This window comes from Phycodurus eques, chromosome 11, assembly GCF_024500275.1.
Source record: "Phycodurus eques isolate BA_2022a chromosome 11, UOR_Pequ_1.1, whole genome shotgun sequence".
In the NCBI taxonomy this organism is placed as follows: domain Eukaryota; kingdom Metazoa; phylum Chordata; class Actinopteri; order Syngnathiformes; family Syngnathidae; genus Phycodurus; species Phycodurus eques.
The window spans coordinates 12,429,072-12,451,797 of NC_084535.1; the positions used below are offsets into that span (position 1 = coordinate 12,429,072).

The window sequence follows — 22,726 nt, forward strand, 5'->3', positions numbered from 1 at the left end:
GGCCAGATGAAGTGGCTAGGGCATCTGGTTAAGGATGCCCCCTGGACGCCTCCCTTGTGAGGTGTTCCTGGCACGTCCTGCCGGGAGGAGGCCCCAGAGATGCCCCTGAACACGCTGTAGAGACTACGTTGCCTGGCTAGCCTGGTAACGGCTCAGGATCCCCCCAGAAGAGCTAGACGAAGTGGCCGGGTCGAGGGCAGTCCGGGCTTCTCTGCTTAAGCGGCTGTCCCCGCCAGCCTCCCCGGGATAACCGGAAGAAATATTATGGGTCGATGGACTTCTTAAGGATCTGTACACAATGGGCTTAGAGGTTTCACCGTATTAGAGACTAAATAATTAATTAAGTTAAAGGTCTTATACCAATATTTCTGAATTGTTTTTGTCAGATTTAGTACAATAGGGAAGGCGCTATGATAAGTAGTACATTGATATACTGTATAATCTTTTTTTATTTTTATTTTTTTTAATTATGACCATAACATTTGGAATTCTGGCAAAATACTGCACTTCTGTCATTATTTGGGTTGTATAACAAGATAAGACTCGCAGTTTTCCGCGGGTCTACTGCTGGAGAGGTCATACACGTATATGGACCTTGTTTGGGTGCGGCAAGGTTCATGCCCAGTTAAGGCTAATACAGTATGTCGTACAATTTCCTACTACATTTTCAAGTGTACGCGTTACATCCTCTGCTGTGGTTAGAGAGGACTCCTAATATGCAAGTTCAAGGTAATTCCTTCGTGGGTTTAATGAAGGTGTCAGAGGGAGGGAGCATTAATGGTGCGTGGCTAGGCGTTACGGCTTACCAGACACACGCATATGCATATTTAGCTTTTGGGAGGACTTAATGGGGCTGGGTATGGAGGATTTAGGGAGTGGCATTGATTCTACTGGGCAAAGTCAAATCAAAGAGCGCCTGCCTGTTCAAATATCCCCACAGTCAGTCCGCCTTTGTCCCTGGGTACTACTTATTCTCATGGCGAATTTATGGGGTGTTGACTCTTTCGCAGAGCAAGCAAAGAGAAATAGAAGGAAATGTGTATTAGTCTGTGTCTACCATTGATTTCTGGCTTATTCTGTTGTCCTGCTTGAAACGTCTGACCTTCTAAGGCTGTAAATATTAGGAAATATATTGGGTTGGACAGAGGAATGCTATAATGATTTGTTCCATTTTTTAACAGTATTGTGTGTAATGCTGAGCTCGTCTTGACTTCATGGGAACTGTCCACATATTGCAGCGCTGGATTGCGCTGGTTTGACCAATTTTCCTACTCTGAAGTTCTGTGCTGGGAATATCCACTCCGCTAACACCAGCACCAACAACACCACCCCCCACCAGTCAGCTTTATCTCCACATGAAAGTGTCTGCAATCTCATTACCAAAACCTGGGGCTCGTCAGAACCTCCAGTCCCCAGGCCCTTTCTAAGCCAGAGGATGGACAAATCCAGCCAGGGGGAAGATGAATGAAAGAAATCTCATACAATACAGTATATGGCTTGGTATCCAGGGTTGAAGATACAGATAAGACACAGGAAGTCATGGAAGGCGAGGACAGGGAAGTGATAAGGAGGGTGTGACAGGCAAGATGACAGCGAGGGAGTGGGGTACGACTAAAAGTGGGGGATAGGTAATCTTTCTAGTCTTATCGCTGCATGTTTTTTTGCTAACCTCCATCGTGTCACCCAGGCCTCTTTTGGCAGAGTCCCGCTTTGAAGTGATAATGGACCTTTTGGCTAATGCTCCTCTGCAGGTGCACCGGGCTTCCTCACCCTCTGCAGATGAGAATCCTTTCAAAGTCTGCAGAGGAAGCCAATCGCTCTTCTGCACGGCCCTCGCTTTGCGTCTTTTGCCCTGTCTGCCAACTCCATTTGCTAAATCCACACAGTATTTATTGGCTGCCTCTGTCACACGTCGTCACCTTCACATCCATCCGTTCCCCAGCGATTCATTCAGCCCTTTCCTTATTCCACTCAAGCATAGTCTGTTTAAATCACTGAAATGCAGTTCTAACTGGATTCAAGTTTTCTATATTATATATATATATATATAGAGAGAGAGAGAGAGAGAGAGAGAGAGAGAGAGAGAGAGAGAGAGAGAGAGAGAGAGAGAGAGAGAGAGAGAGAGAGAGAGAGAGAGATTTTCATCCTCTTACTTCCAATGATGTCTTCACAAGCAATACTAAATGCATCTCTCATTTTCTTTGCTCTGTGACATGACACCTGTGATATCCTGCTACTATACAAAAGAAAGCCCTGCACATCACAACGTTTCACCATAAACACACACACACACACACACACACATACACACACACTTCCACATATGTAGCTGAGATCACTGTCTCATCCTTTGATACCAGTTGTGTTTACAATTGTGTTGAAACTAAAAAAAATTGCAACATGATCGTCAGACCTGAAGCAATGTGCAGGTCTTGACAAAACATTTGTAGCACTGAAAATATGCATTAAAAAAAAAACTAATCATGCATGTTCTTTACTCTTAACTGTAGAGCGGTCTTTTTGTAAAGACAAGGAGCAACAAAATGTGCGGTGAAAGTTGATTTTGTAGTGCTGAGAACTTTTCTTTCCAACATTTTAGTAATACAGTGTTAAAAGTGCACCACTGGCCTATAAAAGAGAGATGAGATGATTTCTGTGGCTCAACAGTCTCCTGCAAACCTTTTGCCTCTCTCAGCTTTAGACTGCATTATCTAAAGCTGGTTGTCATTTTAGGTTGTCTTCAGACTAAAAGTACAGCAGAGCCTGTGGAGTCTGAAGAACTGAAATCTTAAGAATGGACGTGAGAGCCACAGACAGACAGCGAGAGTGATTATAGCCATAGGGAAGAGGATCAAGGGATGTGTCTGTAAACCCCTAATTACACACACACAAATAAAAATCCACAAATCTCTGTCATAAAGCCAGGCTTTTCCCCAGGTGACTAAATCACTCTTCGAGCCATTCTCCTTACAGCGTTTTTCTTTGTCTGATGAGCTTCCAAAGAAAAAATACAAAACTTAATCATTAGAAACTCCACACATTGCTGCCTAATAAAATGCCCAGAGGCATCTTTTTAAATCTCTGAGGGGGCCACAGGACGTGGCTGGGGCAGCCCTTTTCCTTACATGGGTGTGTTTGCCTGATATAATCGTGGGTGGTTATAAATCCTGCACTGGAAGACAATAAGCCGCCTGAGTGAGGAAAAGCTGTGGTTGTGTCTACCTGGAATACATCCAGCAATGCACCTGGGAGCCTCAAGTCCAGACCCAAACACTTCATAACTAAAGATTACGCACAGACAGCGCAGTGCTCCAGCTAAGATCCTCACCGACAAGGCCTCTACACTATGTTCCAGAGGAGATAGCGCTGATCGAAATCCCAGATTTTTTAACTGAGCTGTAACGGGATGGACAGATACTGTACACTGAGCTAGGAAACTGGATTGTAAAAGAGTATACACCCAATTATGCTGTGTAACCAATGGCAAAGGCTCATTTAGATAACTATATTACTCTGCAGAGAGGTCGACCGGTGAAAAAATATGACTTTAATTCAAGGGAAACATCCGCATATTGCAAGAGGATTCAGCAAATCTCAAAAGACCTCAGCATACCTGAATATAGCGCAGTTCAGTGTGCTTTTGTTTCGGCCTTATGTGGGCTATTATTCCAAAAGAAGACCCAGCCTCAGATTCAGATTTTTTCAGTACAGTACAGAGGCGTACCACGTTCCCACATGGAACATGGTAGGAAAGTAACAAGATATCGTACTTCCTTGTGCTCTCGCCACTAGTTTACTCTATAAATAAATATGTCATGCAAGCAATATGATTTTGGCTGTAAAGAATACTCATTTGAAACGGCATTGAAAATATAATATACTGTACGTGTTATCAGAGGTTATATCCAAAATTATTTATTGTTCTTAACTTCTATGAAAGTGTGTCTCGACTATGCAACAGTGCTGGTCCCAGGGTGACAACAGTTGAGAACCACTGCTATACAGTAAGTCCAAAAAGGTCATTGAATGTCCCAAAAGCTCGTCAAAGATTAACTAATGTGGCACATTTAAACAACTTAGATTCAAATAGAAGTCTAACAAGTGTGAATTCTTTTGTACCCCACCGGTTGCATTTGGCGAGGCAATTAATCAATAATGTTGTTTTTAGATGTGTCTAGTTGAGCACTCACCCACCTACCACACAGCTGTACTAATTTATTATACATTTAATTAATACATGCTTTTAAAGGTTAACTCTGGAATGGATTAACTCAATTTCCATTGTTAATAATGGGGGAAAAACATTTTCCAAATCTGAAAAAAATAAAACATAAATTGGGACTAACATCCCAAAAGTGATTGCATTAAACTTTAGACGTTTGTTTGTACTCACACAACTACAGCAACTTTGCACCAAAAATAGGCGTTATTCCTGGCCAGTTTGTAGCATTCCACAAGCCTGGCAATACCGAGTGCGTGTGTGTGTGTGTGTGTGTGTGTGTGTTTTGTCCTCTGAGTGTCAGTTCCAATCTGGACCAAGTGTTGCCAACCAGTCTGAACTGTCAGCAGTAGGAGCAGAGAGGAGGACAAACAGGCCCTCCTTGGGCAGTTTCACTGAGTGAAATCCCCGTGTGTGTATACTCATGACGGATCTGGACCACACTGTGATGTCTTATTCATGTTGTATCAATTCATAATGACCAGGCCAGTTCCCCGGCGCAGGAAACACACGTGCAAAAGCACACACTCGACTCAGACGTGTATGATTTGACGGTGATTGTGGAGTATGGCATGCGTGTGTTTGTGTGTGTGTGTGTGTATGTATGTGTGTGCGCGCGCGCGTGTGTGTCTGTTTGTAGATCACCAATGCTGGCATATACAGCATGTGCATGTGTAGAGCAGTGTGTAGCATAACCTGGACCCACAAACAGCATTGATGTCCCTGTGCTTTGGTGTGAATATTTAATAATCCTCAATCCACCACTTTAATCATTCATGAGGACGGACACAGAATCGTCAGTAGATATAAACACCGCTGTTTCTTATTTTTTCGCTATGAATATCTCAACTACTCTCTCAACTCCACTTTCTTCTTCTTTTTCATTTCTTCTCTCTCGCTTCCCTTGTGCTGAAGTGGTGAATATTTCAAATGGCGTAGTGATTTTTAAATTGCCACCTTTTGGCTTCCGCTCTCTTCAGATGGTTTAGTCTGTGTTTCTCTCCTGCGCACACACACGCACGCACGTACGTCCCGGACTCTTAAAGAAAACAGTGACAAGCCGTAAAAGCCGCTTTTATCACCCGACAAGGAGAAGGGCAGAAAGAGATGCAGCAGCAAGAAGTTAATAACTGACTTGGATGGTTTGGTCGGCCGCCAGGTCAAGAATTGCCTGCCACTGCAAAAACTCAAACACTTTATATTGACAGTTCATTCACAAAGGGTTTATATATATGTGTGAGGCGTAGATTTTATATATATGTGCGTGTGTGCGCATATATATATATATATATATATATATATATATATATATATATGAACAAGGAGGGAAGCTCGCAACAGATGACTAGTCTGCCCAAAATCTGCAACCAATGGTTCCACTACTAAAAGTCCCCACTGAAGCAACCAGAACCTGAATCAGTCGGTTGCAATTAATTTCAGCATTTGCAGTCTTTTTTGGAAACTGGCATCGCTGCTAAAACGAGAGCGTAAGTACGTTCCTATGCATTGAGAGTTTGATGCTGGACAGATGTGAGGCGGTGATTTTAATCAAGAGGGCACACTGATGACCCAGAAAGCGATGGAAGGAGACAAGTTGCCATGGAGACGCTTGCAAAGTTGGGCCCCAAACAGTCTTCCGAGAGACACGACGCACTGAGGCAGGTCATTTATCAGCTGAGACAAAGAGAAGGAAACAACGAGACAAGTTTGTAGCATTAACGGTCTGCCCGGCTCACAAGCAGGAATAGCAACAGACACTGCAATTTAATTATTTTCATTGTCGTCATAAATAAAAAGTTGAAGGTTGAAAGCTGATTTTCTGTCTTCAAGCCAACCTGCAGCTAAGAAATGTACTAAATGGAAAAGCAAAGCAGCATTAAGGTGACAGTTACATGGTTTATAGTGTTGATGATAGTGCACACTACTTTTTCTGGATATTCTTCCTCACCTTAGCAATCAACAAACAGAAACATTTCTCCCATATAACTATGCGACACGTTGACACTGTTATCTTAAACACCAGAAATAACTTATTCCCCCATGGACGACCCCCAAATACACATTAGCCCATGGAGATGTAATTCAAGTTTTTTTTTTTTTTTTTTTTGCTGTCTAATTAGTGTTATTTACATTTCCCTTATTATTTCCTTTATGTGTATTAGTGTATCTATGTCACCCAGCTAGTATGGCAGGGCTTTGGGTTTTGTGTATATGAATATGCCCGTTGCCAAGCATTGCACTATGAAAATGAAAGATGGAAAAAGGATCTTAAGGATGATTACGACATGCCCTCTCCAGTTCTTTGCCAAGATTTCCTCATCCCGCCTTTTGTGCAAGTACACAACCCCACCCCACTTCGATACCTCCCGGGGAGAAATACAAGGTGAAACAACCTCACCTTCCCATCCCTCACCACGCCATGTAACTCTTCGCTTCAGACAAGGTTCTGTTATGGCAACAACAAGCAACAACCTTCACCTCCACTTCCCCCAGAACCCATCCTGACCTTAAACCAGATGCTGCGTCCTCGGGCCGTCTCTTTAGCTAACTGTTCTCCAGTATACGCCAAATCCTCTCACCTTTCCCCCACCGTCCCACGGTCCTCACTTCCTCCTGCTCTCCCACTGCGAGGAGACGCTAATTACAGGCACAGATGAGAAGATTACAGCTGTGTAGAGTAGGGGACATGGCATGAGGCGAGGGGTTGGTGGGCAACAGGTTGTTAACATTGATGAATGCAACTCTATTTTAACCGCTTTTGTTCACTGATGTTCCGTGTCACATCTCTCCCCTCTTTGTCGCCATTCCCAATGAAATCCAGCCGCCATCCATCACTGAGGGCTTGTAACTACCTCTAACTATTGCTAATCATCTCTCATCAATTCCAGTTATCTCGCTCTGCCCCACATGCATCAGTGTCTCCTATCACTAAGGTCTGGGAAGAGAGGGCAAGGGTTCAGATAAAGAAGGACGCGGACACAAACCACACACTATGGGGACAAAAAGAACTTTGGAACACACTTTTTAATTGATTAAACAATGATTCGGAGGTTGGAGAAGATCCTTAAGCTTACTGCCTTAGGGCCATTTTCAGGTGTAGCATGTGTACACCACAGTGCTTGCATTCTCCGTAGTGCTTGGTTGAATGAGTTTGACCTCAACTCTATCAAAAAACAATGGAGGATAAACTCCAAATTATTTTTTCATTGTTTGTATTCACATTAGGTTGAAACATGAGATGAATATGATCAAACGTCAGCTGCACCAAAGTCAACTATATAAACCATCAATGTCCCATACTGTACAAATTTCAATTTCAACAGTCACATCTGTTGAAGTGTTGTTTTTATTGTTTTTTAAGCATCATTCTGGGATATTAACGACTTGAACAGGATTATATTGCAAATGGGAATAAATTGCTCTCGCATTCTGGAATATTAACTACTTGAACAGGATTATATTGCAAATGGGAATAAATGACTCTCTCAACAGTTGTGACTAAACTTCAACACTTCTTTCTCTTACTGGTCTTTGACGTGAACTTCAAAACATCCTGCACTAGTTATTCACATGGCTGCCTATATTTCAACAGCTGTCCCTCCACATAAAAACAGAAATTTTTAACCGACTGTGTTTTAAGTGGAGATAAAAGTTCTATTTTATAGAGGAAATGTTCATAACTAACCTTTTTCAGTTTATGATTGTGTCATTATTATATTGGCTGTCATTTGCAATAAGTAGATGTTACACATCACACTATTACGCACACAGCAGTTTGGGAAGACCTGCATGAACTCAAGGACCATTGGCCTTTGCCGTTATTTTTCTAGGTTTATGTTTACATTTTTTCCTCCAAAGCCTCACTGAAACACAAGATTGAGATCAATAGAGGGTGTAATTGAGACAAAGAGCAAATGCGTAAAAGGTTGAGGAAGACATTTTGCATTGACATGAAGAGAACCATTTGGGTGGTTGCACCACCTTTTATGATAATCTCGCTTGTTATGATTATAAAGGTAGACCTTAACGAGCCCCTGTGAGCACTTTGTGCAAGTGCAAAGGTAGACATTAGATTTACATGATCATACCCTGGTTGTTTCTAACAAAAGCAAAAGGTACAAATGAAATAGGAGGAAAAGGCTTCCCCTGGGATTGGAAAACCTTTTAAATCCATTAAAAACGGCTGGCAGCAGTGAGACCTGTAACCTAACCGCATCAGACTAGAACCAGAACCCAGAGTGTGGCCCAGACACATCAGGAGCTAAGAAACACATTAAGAAAAGTCTTTGTCTTATGCTGCTGTTCTTTAAATCTCGCACAAATCAATCCCTCAATCTACCGCAAGCGCCTTAATGGTTGCTTTATTTTCAATTTGGTGGGACTGGACTGCTCATTTGTTTTAACTGCTTAAGAATATACAACACACCTGAAAAGCGTCATGCCCTATTATGGCTCTCTTTAATTCAGCCAAGGATCAAGAACAAATGACTGTATACACATTGTGAATCGATTTAGCCAAAGTGACCAAGGTCTCATTGTGCAGGATGTGCCGGCGCAGAGTTTAGAATAATGAGTGTGAAGTCAGATTGAATGAAACAGGGGAGCTGTGTTAGCACAATTTGCTGGCTGTTGGCAGAGTCGCTTGCCCCAGATGGACTAATCACGCTTGTTCAAGGCCGTGTGGCGATCTGGAAGGCCTCGGCCTGCTCTGTGTCTATTCCAGCTAGACAGACAAGCCAGTAAGCAAGCCATAAGCAGACATTCCCTGTCCCGAAGGATGACGCTTTGCTCTAATGGGGATGACTTTGGCTTAATGACAGGTGACGTGTCAAGATGGTGACAAGGTAGCAACAGATTCAAGATGGTATTAGACATCAAATGCAAGATAAGCAGATGGGGGTCTGAAGTCAGGATCATGAGCTAGTAGAAACCACCGCGTGAATAGATGGCAGAGAAATTATTTTTCCATGTCCTGCAGTTTCATTGTTCCCAGATGCTACAGGTAACTGGAATAATGTGAGCTGGAACGATCAGCTCGCAACAGGGACACTGATTATCCAAAAGATAGAACTCCACAAAAAAAATATGTATTGCATTACTGTGGGACGTTTTCACAGTATGGGGCACGTGTGTGTACACATCAGTGGATGGAGATGCAGTCCGCAGACAGAAAGCTCTCAATAGGTATTATTTAACTTGGAACAGAGCCCAAAATATATTGGGCCACACACAACTTCCCTGTCAGCAGTGCACTCTCTATAGCAGGCACTGCCGATGATTAGGAATGCAGGCCCAAGAGTCCAAAAGCCAGAAAGGAACACTGGGGATCATTGAAACCTCAACTGGCCTTTCAGTAACTTAAATTTATGTCTGACTGCTGTTTAATTGTGCACGCTAAACCAAAGCCGACATCGGTAAATGAAACCTTGCTGTGCTGTGTTACGACACACGAGAGCAAGAGCAGTGTTGAGAGATGACATGTGAGTGAGGGAGCTTGGTCAGTTGAGGGAAAAAAAAAAGAAGAAGCTGCCGTTACTTACAATCGAGACAGGCCAGGGTTCTTCTGAAAGAGCAATTCGGGAAGCTGCTGCAGTTGATTACGGTTCAGGCGCCTACGGGAGAGCATATGATCAACCAGTGAATGTGTGTCTGTGTCCTTGTGTGTTGAAGCTGTGAATAATTTCTGCAACATGCAGTTGAATCAGCGTAGCCCACGGGCTATTGTGTTTCAGTCTCTCTCTGAATGTCACATAAATATCCACTTGAAAGTTCAGGAGGAATTAACGTGCTAAGTCAGAGACTGCATGGTGACATTACAAAACAGCGCTGGGGTAGGATTACATCTGTTGCTCTCTTTCCGAGAGCAACAATGCGCCAAAATTTCTATTTGGTAACAAGTGAATTATATCAATTACATGATGCGCACATGTGTGGATTTGATTTGAGTTACATCAATACACAATGTTTCTTGACTGGAACAATGGTTGGCAAACACGTCACGTCCAAGACTGGCAGGCTTTATGCAAATAGACCATTTAAGTCAATGAGGAACAGCCTCTTGCTAATTTGTTGCAAACCACAGCTCTCTCCCTCTACTGAGTAGTGGGGGCCCGTGGGAGTAAATGCAGTGGCTGTGACATAGAGAGGCTGCAAATCTGTGAGACAGGCTTCTGCCATGCGCACACACTTTGACACAGATGTTGGGACCGGTGCCACTCACTACTGAGAATGACTGAGGTGGCGCGTCAGTGCATAACGGGACTTAACAGTGTGCACCACTGCTTACCTGCTGGTGGGTTTGTGGCTTTTTAAATATCAGAGAACCAGCCACTTAACTTCCACAGTGGTCTGGAACATGAATATAACTAACCATTTGGAAGGGGGAAAAAGTTGAACACAGATGAAAGGTGATCTGTGCATGGCCTTGAGCAAGTGAAATTGTTACTGTGGGTTTCGAATTAAGGCAAAATCTTTTGGGTTCACCACTAATCGTGCGTGCCCATAAAGTCATCTGCGGCACAGGTTTCCATGCGGCTAGCACTATTGATTTGCTAATGCGCCGGGTGAGGTGTGGTTGGCTGTGTTTGCCCATGTCTTTTCAGGGCTGGTTTACAAGCTGCTGAGGAGTGATGGTGCTGTCCAGATGGGTCTGGGTGTACGGCGAGGGAGGCCCACTGAGGGCATTTCTGTCGGGCAAAGGTAACAAGAAATGCTCCTGGCACCATCTACCCACAGAGGAATGACAGGAAAGTGCTTTGTACTCGAGCCACATTTCATGGACAGCTCCTCTTGTTAGTCACGTTACACTCAACTAATGCATGGACCCACTAGCTGGGGTTTAGAAATACAATTAAAGAGTCTGTCTACAGGGGTGGTACTCACAGTCTCTCGAGCTCCTTCATGTCATCAAAAGCCCCACGCTCGATCACAGTAATCTGATTCTCCATCAGCTGCCTAAAGGGAAAGGAGTATTAGTATTACAAACTGTAAGATAGACTATTACTGATGGTCTTTATCAAAGTATCAAAGGTATGCTTGGCTGGACTTCAGTCAGTGGGTCTTTATGCACACTTGGGTGAAGTATAGTCAAAACCCACAAACACATGCAGGCCAGCGGTGTGGATGGAGGACATTCCGTGGAATCTTGGCAGAAAAAGGCAGGCAGGGAAGAAAGGCTTTCCAAAGTGGCTCAGAGGGTGCCAGAGCCGGTGTGGTCCCTGGGCATCGTGCTTGGGTGGAGACTTGTTTTTATTATTTTGATTGATCATTACTAAGTCATTGTGCACCTCCCATTGGTGTGCACACCTTAGCCACCACCACCACCGCCAATTTAAGTACACACAGATATTTATGGAGACAGTCACAAAGTCTCAGTAAGCTGTAGTAATATTACTTGTGTTTCGCAGGCGTCAAAAATATATATGCCCCTGAGTATTGTTATATTGTCTGTCTACATGTGTTGCTGCACAGTTGTTCAGATATCCATTGCTTAAAGGGTTACAACACTGTGAAATGGGGTCATTCGTTAACCCGTCTATGGCATTTTGCATTGCTAGGGGACAAATACAGATGTAGTTCTCTTGGTTTTATGTTTTGTAAACTTTAGTGTTAGTGTTTAGTTTATAAACAGCTTGAAGCCTCTGTTTTTTGAAGAATTCTTCACGGTCTGCCAAACTGCTTCTTGTTGCCAAGTGAGTTGAGTCGAGTTCGTTGGCGCCATGTAACGCTCGTATCTCAAACTTCTGCTCGCAAGTCAAAGCAAAAAATTGTCTGAGCGACAGCTCGTACATCGTGAAACTTAAGTCGGCTCTGCTCATTATGATTGTCATTATGCTAAAATGCTCAACATCGGCTGCTCTGACGCTGCATTCCCAGTAAATCGTCGCCTCATGGGCATAATGGTCCCTTTCAGACAGAACGAGCCATCACTGTGCCCGAAATGCAACGCCGATGCATCTACGTGCAAAGAGATAATTAGATACACAGCGACATCAGCGTAACGGCAACAACCACTTTCAACGCTAAGGGTCGTGGGGAGTGACTCTCAGGTTTGAAACTTCAGATTCTCCTTAGACACTGGCAACATTGCTATTCTGTTATGCCTACATTTGACGTTAAACCGCCCTTTCCTATGTCAGCCTCAATTTTATAAAATCAAATTTTAGACCAAGGATCCGGGGTAACCCTGCATGTAACAAAAAAAAAAAAAGAAAACATCTTGATTCATAAACATGCAGGCACATTTTCTCACCTACACTGCCAAAGTTAATTCCCCCAAAAGGGGTCTTGGATGATTTTGGAAGTGTTACAATAACACAAAGTCAAGAAGGAGACTTTATAGGAGAAACAAGAGTGTTCCTTCATTACGTATACAACTGTTCCATGTTAAAGGCCACCTCTCCCGTCTCCTACAACTCAGCAGTCTCTACTTCCTCACCATCAAATATAAATGCTAATCACTGTTTGCGCTCCATAAACATTGAGAGAAAAGTGCAATTGACTTCTGATCGCTTTCTCATGAATTTAGATGGGAAAAATCCTGCGCACAGTACTTTAGACTTGAAAACTATACATGGTGGTCCCTCAGATTTTTTTTTAACATACTGTGTATCCCTTATACTATATATATCCCTTCTGAAGTTTGGAAATGATTGTCTTTCCTGGCATGAACACAAAAACAAAAAAAAATGATTTACACACAGTACCAGAGAAAGGGGATGGAGATCAGCTGTGTTGATGCTACACTGACAGCTGTCTGCAAAGAAAAACCGCTGTTTCTCTTCAGTTCCTACTGAGGGTTGCCCTGGGTATGAGAGGTCCTCGAGAACTTTTTGGTAGATGACACGCACACATACTGTAAGTGTGTGTGTCCCATGCATCGCAAACATAAAAAGGAGGCTTTACTGTCTTTCTTCCCTCTCACCTTGTGGTGACATTAAAAAGGCATTTAACCCTGAGATGGAGGGGTACGGGATGATGCAGACAATATGTGAGGGCAGACAGCAAGAGGAGAAAAGCAGCAGTGTTAACAAGGCTCAGAAAGGACGCAGGGGACTAGGATGGGGTGGAATAACGCTGAGGCTTGAAAATAGGATTCCACAGGGGCAGAGAGAATTGTGTGCTGCTCACATTACACTTAAAACATGTTAAACATCCACACGGCATCCCCTCCCGTGGTGTTTGTGCACACGTCCGGTTCCAAAACCCGCTTTAATTACTGATGTTACAAGAGCTGTTTATTTTCAACACGCATGGAGTCCTGCAACTTGAACCAAACGTGTTAACTGTGCCGGGTGCTGATTTAGGAGCGGTGCTTATGCACACATTATTTGCTGATGTGTAGGAACAGAGGACAAGTGTAAGTGTGCGTCGAGGGTACAATAAGTGATGCTACAACAGACAGTACCCAGTGAGAGAGTAGTCCATTACATCTCTTCCTACGGTCACTTAGCTGCTTAATGTACTGTGGAGTAGATCTCCATAAGCCCACTTTACAGGGTTTATGCTAATGTGAGCTTTGTGACTAGTCTGTACAATTGTATGTCTGTATACAAGAGTATTTACATTCAGACAGAGACATACAGTACTGCGCAAAAGCATTGGGCTGCCAATAAAAAATTTTTTTAATAATGCTAAAATTAGCATAACAACAAAAGTGTCAACCTTCACCAACGTGACTGTTCATCAGTTGGAAGGATACTTCCCTTTTAACGAATGATTAGAGACGGGGAGTGGCATTATGATTCTGAGGGGCGGATGATTCCATTTATGCCATAGTGATGTGAAAGAGTGAAAATAATCTCCTCAATTGGCATCTTTATCTCGAGCCTCACCATAATGTTTGAAGGGAACCCCTGCTTATCGCAGGGGATACATTCTAGAATAGGTGAAAATCTGCAATATATAGAAAATCCATATACATAAATTTTATAATAGTTTTACCCCTCCTACATAGTTTAAACAAACTTAAACTTATCAAAACACACATTTTAAACCCATTGTAAACATTGTAATTCACAAAACAACTGCAGATAAAAAATTATAGAATATACGGTATGTATACAAATGGAATAAGTTGCAAACCAAATGTCAATTTTTTTAAATCCAAGTTAAAAACTTCTTTTTTCCCCCTCATGCTTATGCTTAAGTATTTTAGAGAAGCTCCACTTTTAAATTGATCTTTCTTGCCCTGCAGAAAAAAAAAAAAATCGGTTTGTTTTTAAATGTTTTAAGCTGTCTTTTATTTTCTTTGTCTTTATTTTTTAAATGCTTTTAATCATGTAAAGCACATTGAGTTACTTTGTGTAGGTAAGTCCCTATATAATGTCAATAAATTTGCTTTGCTTTGCTACTGCATGCATGTGCCTTTAAGAGGCAGGGCCTGGTACGGTGGAAAATGTGCGTGTGTCTGAGTCTGTGGAGAGGACAGACACAAAACTTACAGAACTCGGATGTATTTGAGCCCAGCGAAGTCACTCTTGGTGATGCGTGTAAGATTGTTACCATTCAGCTCCCTGCAAAGAAGAGAACACAAAATCAAGCATTAGTATTTCATCTTTATTTTCTACCTGCTCTAACGTCTATATAGATCTTTGCAAAAAAAATAATAATAATAATTACAAAAAAAAAAATAATAAACATTTGCACATAATGTACTTCAAACTATAGTTCGTAACAAATGTATCATAAAGAGTATTACATCTCCATTTGGATTTAGGGACATTTTTTCCCCAAATATTGAGGAGCAAATTTCACAAATAGAGAAACAATATATTTAATGGTTCATTTTTCAGCAAAATAAGTGGTCTGTGCTACACACTGTTGAAAAAAAATTGGAAATTGTTAAACAAGTTCAACTTTTTTGAGACTTCTGTCATTTTGAGATGTTAACATGTCAACCGAGACATCAACACCTCAAAAGAGCAATGGTTCATCAAAGTAATTCTGCTTTATCTTTGGCTTGTTATAGCACAACGTGGGGTGCTAGAAGAAGAATTATGTGAGAATAGAAGTATGCACCAAAACGTTAGGGTAAGTAAGCAGTCACACTCAAAGCAGCAAGCGTCACCATCCCAGTAATCACTCATTATCCATGTTTTTAAATTGTTTGATTGATTTTATGTTTTATTCTTACTGCTGCTTAACTTTCTTTTACACGAAAGGATAGTTAAGCGTGTTTGAATATTATTATAAATTTCCTGCACTGTTAATAAATGTTTAATGATGACTGATGCGATAGACTGACACTGGAATGTCTTACTTTTATTTGCAATATTTCCTATGGGAAACGTTGTTCCAAATCCGAACAAATTGAAGGGCAATCAGCTTCCCCATTGTGTTTGACCTTGCAGGTTCCACTGTACTGGGACAGTTTCAAAGTGGTTGTTTTGATAACATTCAAAAGGTATAGCACAGTACACAATCCTACTAAATTCTCGTAAGAGCAGGCTTTTTGGGGAAGTTGGCATTGCTTCTCCTTGGTCTATTCTCGAAGTGCAACGTGAGTGTAAGACATTTGAGCTGTCCTTCTCTTTATTCTCGGAACTGCCAACCTACACCCACAACCGCACCCCTTCTTGACCATGTCCTTCCACCATTGTCAGGGATTAGTGGGAGCCAGCGGAGGGGATTTGGGTTAAGGCTGCAAGGCCAAAACGCTAAGTGTTGTGGATATAATGGGAGCAGATGTCCTGCCGAGCACTGACCGTTATTCCAAAATCAGTGAGACTGCGTACTGTAGCTAAAAGAGAGATTTCGCGATGGCTGCCGGTCTATGCCGACCATAGCTCTCAAGCACTGGTGCTGATCCCAAAAAGTGCTGCTCAACCTTTGTATTCACATGGCAGCTGGTAAAATAAATATTCACAATTTTTGTGAGCTACTGCAATCGCTAAGTATTACTGGTCCACCCTACACTGACCCGCCAACTCAACTCCTCATCCCCGAGCACGGCCAAAAAACGTGTTCCAAATCTATGCAGAAAGCAAGGGTCTCTTTTCCTTACTCGTCTAATGACCACTCGGGGGACTGTAGCGCTATGCAGTACTAAAACGAATGGTCATTATAGACAGATGGTGTGTATGTGTGTGTGTGTGTGTACACAGGTGCATTGACAGGCCATGCGACAGGACCGCGGGAAATAAATAATGGGCCGGCCTTCATTAGTCTGCGTTGTGATTTCGCACACATGTGGTATTCATTACAGGTGCTTACGCAGAAAGGTACTTGCATGCATGACAACCTGCACACAAGTGCAGATCGCCTTTGTCTCTTTTCCAGGGTGGTCACTGATGACACCCAAAGGACAAGAAAAGTGATCGAAGACGAGAGGAATGGGAGGGTACGGAGCGAGAAAGACATTGAGAGGTAGCAGGAGGATTTTGTTCAAAGCGGAACCACAGTTTCTCCTTGAGCGGTGGGTTTTTGCTTAATCCTGTCAAAACTTGTTTGTCATAGCTTCTATCTTCATTCCAGAATTGACTCATTGAAGCAACTATGCGATCACTTGAGCTGTTTCGGGAAAGGACCACCAATAAAGCTGCTTTTGCACTCCTAGGAGTGCAACAGATTTTCAGGGTTATGACATTCAGGTCGAGCTCAAATGCCAGCCTCCACCTGTGATGTGTTAACGAAAGCATGAGACGCCACAGATCCACACTCTTTGACATTTTCTGATCTTCGACTGAACATTTGTTTTAGCCAAAACCATTGGTTAAAAACCACTGCTTTTAAGGCATTTATCAGGTCTTTAAGAGCGGTACAGAAAATGGATGGATGGATAAATATCACATAATAATACATTTCTTTTGAATAACCAAACAAGGCAATTGACAACAGTAACTGATTTGGCAACCTCGAGGCAAATTAGGGTTCAGTGTCTTGCCCAAGAACACTTCAACAGCGGACAGTCAGAGCCGGGATTCAAACCGCCGACTGGCTCTACCAACTGAGCCACAGCCGCCCCAGTATAAAGAAAGGAGTCCGTACTACATCATCATCCAAGTGCCGTCTGAAACTAACTGCTTTTGAGTTCTGCATTAGCACATTGCAAGAGAAGCCTTAAACCTCCCGAGTGATAAGGTTTGCTTGCCTAGGCCACAGGACTGTTGCAGAACGTTTTATAAGCTATTCCCCTGTGAGTGAGAATGCTTTGCTTGATGGAAAGTGACGCATAATTACAAAGAACATTACATGCAGACATGAGCAACCTGTGAATGAACAAACCACGGACACGCGTCAACCACCAGTGAGGTAATACTTGTAGGAACGCCCAACTCCTCCACAGTAGTAATTCATTGTTTTGCTTGTGTTAAGTGAGAATGCTGCTTTTTATTAGTGCAAAAAAAATCACTCATTAGTATTATAGTAAAAGGAATCCAAGCAATAGCTGTTGGCACGAAGAAAATGCGCCTCCTCTCGTTTCACAGACAGATGCTTTGTGGCTCGGACTTGTGGTGCCGGTTTTGGAATTACAGTGCTGCGGTATTACTCTTGTGGCAGAAAATTATTAGGTATGATTCCTAGTTCACGGAGTGAAGGATTTCCACCTCCATACGTCTATTCCCTTGAAACTCCTGTCAGGATTCCTGGCACTGACACGCTTCCTGTACAGTTGGTGGATTTGTGACATTGTTATCTAAAGCCGCTTCTTCACTGCCCAGTTGATTAATGCATCAGTGGGTATGCAGGGATCTCGTTTGAGGTGCATCCTGCATCTAAGACACACAAAAATTAGCAGGGATGCATAAAGTATGATCAATCTGCGTCTTCTGACGCAGTGCTATGGCTTAGCACTCTGGTGTGGTGCTGGAAAGCCGTCTTATGACTTTTTGACAAGACAGGACTCTACTAAGACGAGACAGCCGACTAATTTGGTCGCATATACGCCTAATTTCTGAATGGTGCGGCAAAAAAGAAAGTGGCGAGTCATTTGAGGAAGAAAAAAACATTTCCGTGACTTGTAAGCAGACACACGACCGGTTTCATCATCGTAGTCTCTAAACCAATCAGTGATAGTGAAGAGCGAGTACCCTCCATCCGACTGGTCGTGAGCGTATGTGTGTGTGGTGCTCGTGTGTGTGTGTGTGTGTGTGCGCGCGCAGGTGCGTGCGTTTGAAATGCGGGTGCTCGCGTACACGAAGCAGTTTTCTGAAAGCGAGCCTGCAGTTACAGAAAATTGAGGAGCACAAATGGAATTAGTTCCAAAAGCCTAACGCCACCGTGACAAGCCAGATGAACGCAGCCATCCCGTTAACACCATCGAGCTGGTATGTCGAATTCGTATGAAGTCGTAACAAAGACAACACAATTTAAAACCGCAAAGTGACAACATCCATTTTAATCACAACCATCCCACCCAATTTCTTCAGCTGGGAACAAAAAACACGGTGGGACATTTCCCATTTCCCGTCAGCTTGCAATTATGGAAGCCTTTGCCCAACAATGCAAATACAAATGTGACAGTGTATATGGTGCACGTATGCTCACATTCTATACAGTATAGCGTTACTCACTATTGTAAAGAGATGTAGCCATTGAACATGTTGACAAAGCAGCATTTAAAGAAAGGCTGCTTTGAAAAAGTAGTAAAAATCTTGAATCAAAAGAGGTTGCTTTGATCCACTTGTGATGTTATTAATGTTGCTACATGGCACTTTATCTTAACCGACTGGAAACTTGATTGGCAGTATATTGCCTGTTAAGGCATTAAATACTGTTTATACCTCTGTGCCAAACTAATATTTGTTGTAGTGCAATTGTTTTGTTTACAGAGCCTGAGTCAGTTTTATTTATATTTGTTATCTAAGATATTTGATTTAGTGTTCTAATGGTACAATGTCAATGTTTACTATTCCTAGAATTAGTATTAAAAGTGAATTGCTCTTAAAAAGGATGTACTTTTATTATTATGCTCTATTATCATTTTATCAGTGGCATACAAACATCAACGATACTATCGTATGTCGTGATAGTTTCGGGGAAAATATATCGTCCTAAGGCGGCACGGAGGACCACTGGTTAGAGCGTCAGCCTCACAGTTCTGAGGACCCGGGTTCAATCCCCGGCCCCGACTGTGTGGAGTTTGCTCCGGGCACTCCGGTTTCCTCCCACATCTCCAAAACATGCATGAATTGGAGACTCTAGATTGCCCGTAGGTGTGAATGTGAGTGGAAGTGGTTGTTTGTTTGTATGTGCCCTGCGATTGGCTGGCAACCAGTTCGGGGTGTGCCCCGGCTCCTGCCCGATGACAGCTGGGATAGGCTCCAGCACGCCCGCGACCCTAGTGAGGAGAAGCGGCTCAGAAAATGGATGGATGGATGGATATCGTCCTAAAAATTTTGCTATCATGATAGTGCCATATCCTGTTTTGTTTGTTTGTTTCCTGTGTGGAATTTTCGGTTGTGTTGCAGTCCCTGGGTGCAGGTCGGTGGGCGGAGTCTCTTGCGATGCAGCTGCTGGTGATTTGTCATCAGCAGTGTATTTAAGGCATGGGAGACGCAGGAGGAAAACACTGAGAAATTGTACTTCGCTTGTTGCCATTACCTTGCCAGCTTTGTTACATTCTCACGTTCATTCCGTCCTGCCAGTAGCTATTTTCGTCTGCTCTTTTTCTCGTAAGTACTACTGTGTTTTCTGTTCTTGTTGCTCTTCCTTGTCTAGGTTAGCATTTGTTCTCCTAGCTTCCTTTAGTCTTTTCCTCCTGTGGCTCTCTGTCCACCGTCCTTATTTAACTACCGGTCCGCTAGATGGTTTTCACGTTGCCCTTCTGTCACGTCACTTTCTGTTGATAGTCATCTTTTCACGTCAGCGTCCTCCCTTTGTCGAATAAAGTCTGTAAACTTGCATCTTCTGTTGTTTTGCTTTGGGTTCCAAATATATTGTGTTTGACGCAGCCCTAACAGATAGGCCTAAACACATAATATATTGAGGGAGCACAAGAACGATGGATAACACAAAAATATTGTATAAACAGAATTTAAAAAAAAATAGTAACTGTAAAAAAAAAAATCTGCAATATTGTGTGACTGCAAAGCAAGAACCGTGGTATAGCGAATGATACTTTATCTGTATTCTGTGATGAAAAGTTGTCGGGACTCATTGTTTGGAACCGACAACACGTAATGCCCGGATCAGACGTGAAAGAGCAAAGACAAATTTGCTCTTTCACGATTGCACTGTCAGACTACTGCAATAAAATCTTGTATCCCGATACCACCGCATCCCGTTTTTTCCGATTCATTGTGCTTTATCTTGTCAACTCCAATGTGACCGGATACACTCGTTACCGTGGCGACGACAAGAGTGGAGCGTGCCGACTTTGTATTATGGGGAAAAACGTGTGCTGGTTGTCACCGGTGCTCAGGAGAGGACGTTCGTTTAAGGCTTGCTTGAGGTATGTTCACGTACTTTTAATACGATATGGATCGCAAGCAGGCAATAAAATGTTGGACCACAAAACAGTTGGACGTAAACATTCCGCCGTTCTGTCGAATCATGCTCTAAAGTTTCGGTGTGGGTGAAGTCATCTAATTAAAAATAAAGTAATTTAATTATAGTAAGTCAGCACCCATTATTTCTGTCACGTTGTAATGTTGTTTTGACCTGACCGATTAGAATACACGATCTGACTAGAACAGTGATTTCCAACCTCATGGAGGCAAGGAACATATTTTACAATTGAAAAATCTCACGGCACACCAACAAACAAAAATGTCACAAAAAGTAGATACATTAATTACTGTATTTACTTCCTGCCATCTAATAGAAGACCATTCATTTATTCTTGTTGTTACTATGCCTCACTGGCATAGAGGAACAAGCTACATTATTGATTGTAAATATAATTTTTTGAGCAATTACGTATATACAGTAAATGAACAGGTCATTTAAATAGACATTCCTCCATCTTGTGATCGGATCGGTTATCGTTTTTTTTTTAAACTCATTGATCGGTGACCGGCCCCAAAAATCCTGATTGTGTAAAGCCTAGTTAATGTTATTTTTTTCATACCGCTTATCCTCACTAGGGTCACGGGCATGTTTGAGCCTATCCCAACTGAGTCTGGGCGAGAGGCGGGGTACACCCTGGACAGGTCTCCAGCCAATTGCAGGGCACATACTCTATAAACAAACAACCATTGGCACTCACTTTCACACCTACAAGCAATTAACCTACCATGTTTTTTAAAACTTTTTTACAAATGTATTTCATCCATTTTCTATGGCACTTGTCCTCTAGCCAATCCTAGCTGACTGGTTGCAAGTCCATCACACTGGATACAAAGAAGACAACTATTAACACTCATTCACTCCTATGGGCAATTTAGTGTTCAATTAGGCCAGAACTAAGATTCGAACCACAGAACAGTGACGCAGAAGTACTAACCACTACTGTAATTGTTTTGATAACCAAACAAATCAGAGGTTTGAGATTGTGTTTGATCTTCCACTGTACTTGAAGACCTACAACTGGTTTAAATTAGCACAAAATAAAGATTTTTGTAGGCATATTGGTGATTGATGTGTGTAGGTACAAGGTTTTCAGAAGCAGTCAGTCAAAATGATTATGCTGGTTGGAAAATAGTCCAAGTCAAACGTCAGTTGCTCACATCTCTATAATTCAAATGAGCTGTGAGTGCTGCTACAACACTGCAAAACTCATTAAGTTTATTTCCGCCAGCCGCATGGGGTCTCTTAACAGACGGGGACATGGTTTGAATTGAGCAACATTACATGAAAAAGAGTCCGGAGACCAGAGGGAGAATAAGCAAACGCAGAGGCTAACTAGCACACACAGACACAAATATCCACATGGCTCGCACATAAAAAGGGGCCAAATATATATACTTTATCAGTGGAAATCACACAAGAACACCTACTGACGTAGAAAAAAAAAAGACCCACAGGAGCAAGCAATCCGGTTTAACTTTAGGAGCTGGCTGGAAGGAAAGTGCATAATGATCACATGACAAACTACTGTTGGCTGTAGAGCTTTTCACTGACATTAGGCATTTAATGCAGAAATACAGCAGAACTCAAACGAAAGAGCACAGTGGAAAAGTACAGACTGCCGACAAGGTACAAGACTGAGGCAATAACATAAATCAATATAAGGCTACAGAACATTTTTATAACTTTACATAAAGTTTTATGAAAGCGCCTTTATCCGGGCTGTAATTCCACTGTTACGATTGGATTACAAGAATTAAGAGTCATTGATTGAGAGAAGTGTGCTGGTCGCATTGACCCTGTAGTGAGTAGACATTTGAAAAACATTTCTAATATTAGGGATAACTTGCATTTATTTAACATTCATCCCATTTTAAACAATAACTACCTGATAGCAATATTTTTTATCTACCAAATGTATTTTTCCAATGAACTGGGTGAGGAGTTCAGTGAAAACGTGTTATTATACAAGTGATCATCAGGGTAAAACAATGTACACATACAATTATACATTTATCCATCAGAGATGCCAGCAGAATCTAACGAGACCTTTCTTAA

At 42.3% G+C, this 22,726-nt stretch overlaps 1 protein-coding gene across 1 annotated transcript in view; it reads right to left on the minus strand.

The window, feature by feature from the left end:
- Nucleotides 1-22,726, minus strand: part of slit1a (slit homolog 1a (Drosophila)) — a 119,724-nt gene that overhangs the window by 88,729 nt on the left and 8,269 nt on the right. The window contains exons 2-3 of the mRNA XM_061690838.1: nt 14,662-14,733; nt 11,102-11,173 (exon numbers count right to left, since the gene is read on the minus strand). Of these exons, the coding sequence (XP_061546822.1) occupies nt 11,102-11,173; nt 14,662-14,733 (144 nt within the window). The remainder of the gene's footprint in view (nt 1-11,101; nt 11,174-14,661; nt 14,734-22,726) is intronic.